This window comes from Ceratina calcarata, unplaced genomic scaffold, assembly GCF_001652005.2.
Source record: "Ceratina calcarata isolate Rehan_Ccalc_2016 unplaced genomic scaffold, ASM165200v1 scaffold493, whole genome shotgun sequence".
Taxonomy (NCBI): Eukaryota; Metazoa; Arthropoda; class Insecta; order Hymenoptera; family Apidae; genus Ceratina; species Ceratina calcarata.
In genome coordinates, this window is record NW_017173654.1 from 6,881 (window position 1) to 7,686 (window position 806).

Below are 806 nucleotides of genomic sequence, written 5' to 3' on the forward strand. Positions count from 1 at the left end.
ACCTTAATATGTACTATTTTAAAAGAATTGAAATTTCGTTGGGAATCTTTCAATTATTAGTTGATTAATCTTTGTGACCTTGGAACCACTAAATGAAGGTGTAACCACGCCTGTGTGCGGGATAACCGGAGCTCAGCAGCTGGGGAAATCAGGATGGTCCGAACTAAGGAACCTTTCAGATACGGAGCCACCCTTCAGGCTATTTCGTGACGAAGGAAGGACCTTCCTACAGGTTGGTCACCTTCACACGTATAAAATGAGTCATTAACTTGTCAGGGGCCAATAAACCCTTTCTGGTCGTTCAGACCCGACGATTCAACTATAAAACGAGCAACAGGACACTGTTTTATTGTGAAACAAATTTTATTCCACAATAACTTAAAGGGTAACAGCGATTTAATGAACAGGACAAACGGTAACTTTTTATATTCGACTTAAGAGGAACAATTTTTTCCATAATGCACTCGTTGCAATCTGGATGGTTCGGTTAAAAAGGCTTCTGCTGTTTTATTCATTCTCGCTGCTTTATAATTGGCTCTCGAAGAAGATTATCGCGTAGCCACTGTTTCCTTTGGAATAAAATACACAACGGGAAGTGTCGTTATTTTTAAACAGAACTGTTGATCCTCGCCGACGAGGCGAACGAACTGCTTGTAAAATCCTCTGGCGTAAAGTTAATAAGCTGCTCGTGAAAACTTTCGACGATGGAATGTGGTTCAAGTTTCGCCCTAATTTCATTAAAATACGTCGGTTCCTCGCAGATTAAAATATGCTTTTTTGTATATTGTAGTAAATATCCTAATTGC

At 39.6% G+C, this 806-nt stretch overlaps 1 protein-coding gene across 1 annotated transcript in view; it reads left to right on the plus strand.

The window, feature by feature from the left end:
* Nucleotides 1–98: 98 nt before the first annotated feature.
* Nucleotides 99–806, plus strand: part of sha (shavenoid) — a gene marked incomplete at its 5' end in the record, with an annotated part of 11,237 nt that continues 10,529 nt past the window's right edge. The window contains one exon of the mRNA XM_026816148.1: nt 99–232. Within this exon, the coding sequence (XP_026671949.1) occupies nt 99–232 (134 nt within the window). The remainder of the gene's footprint in view (nt 233–806) is intronic.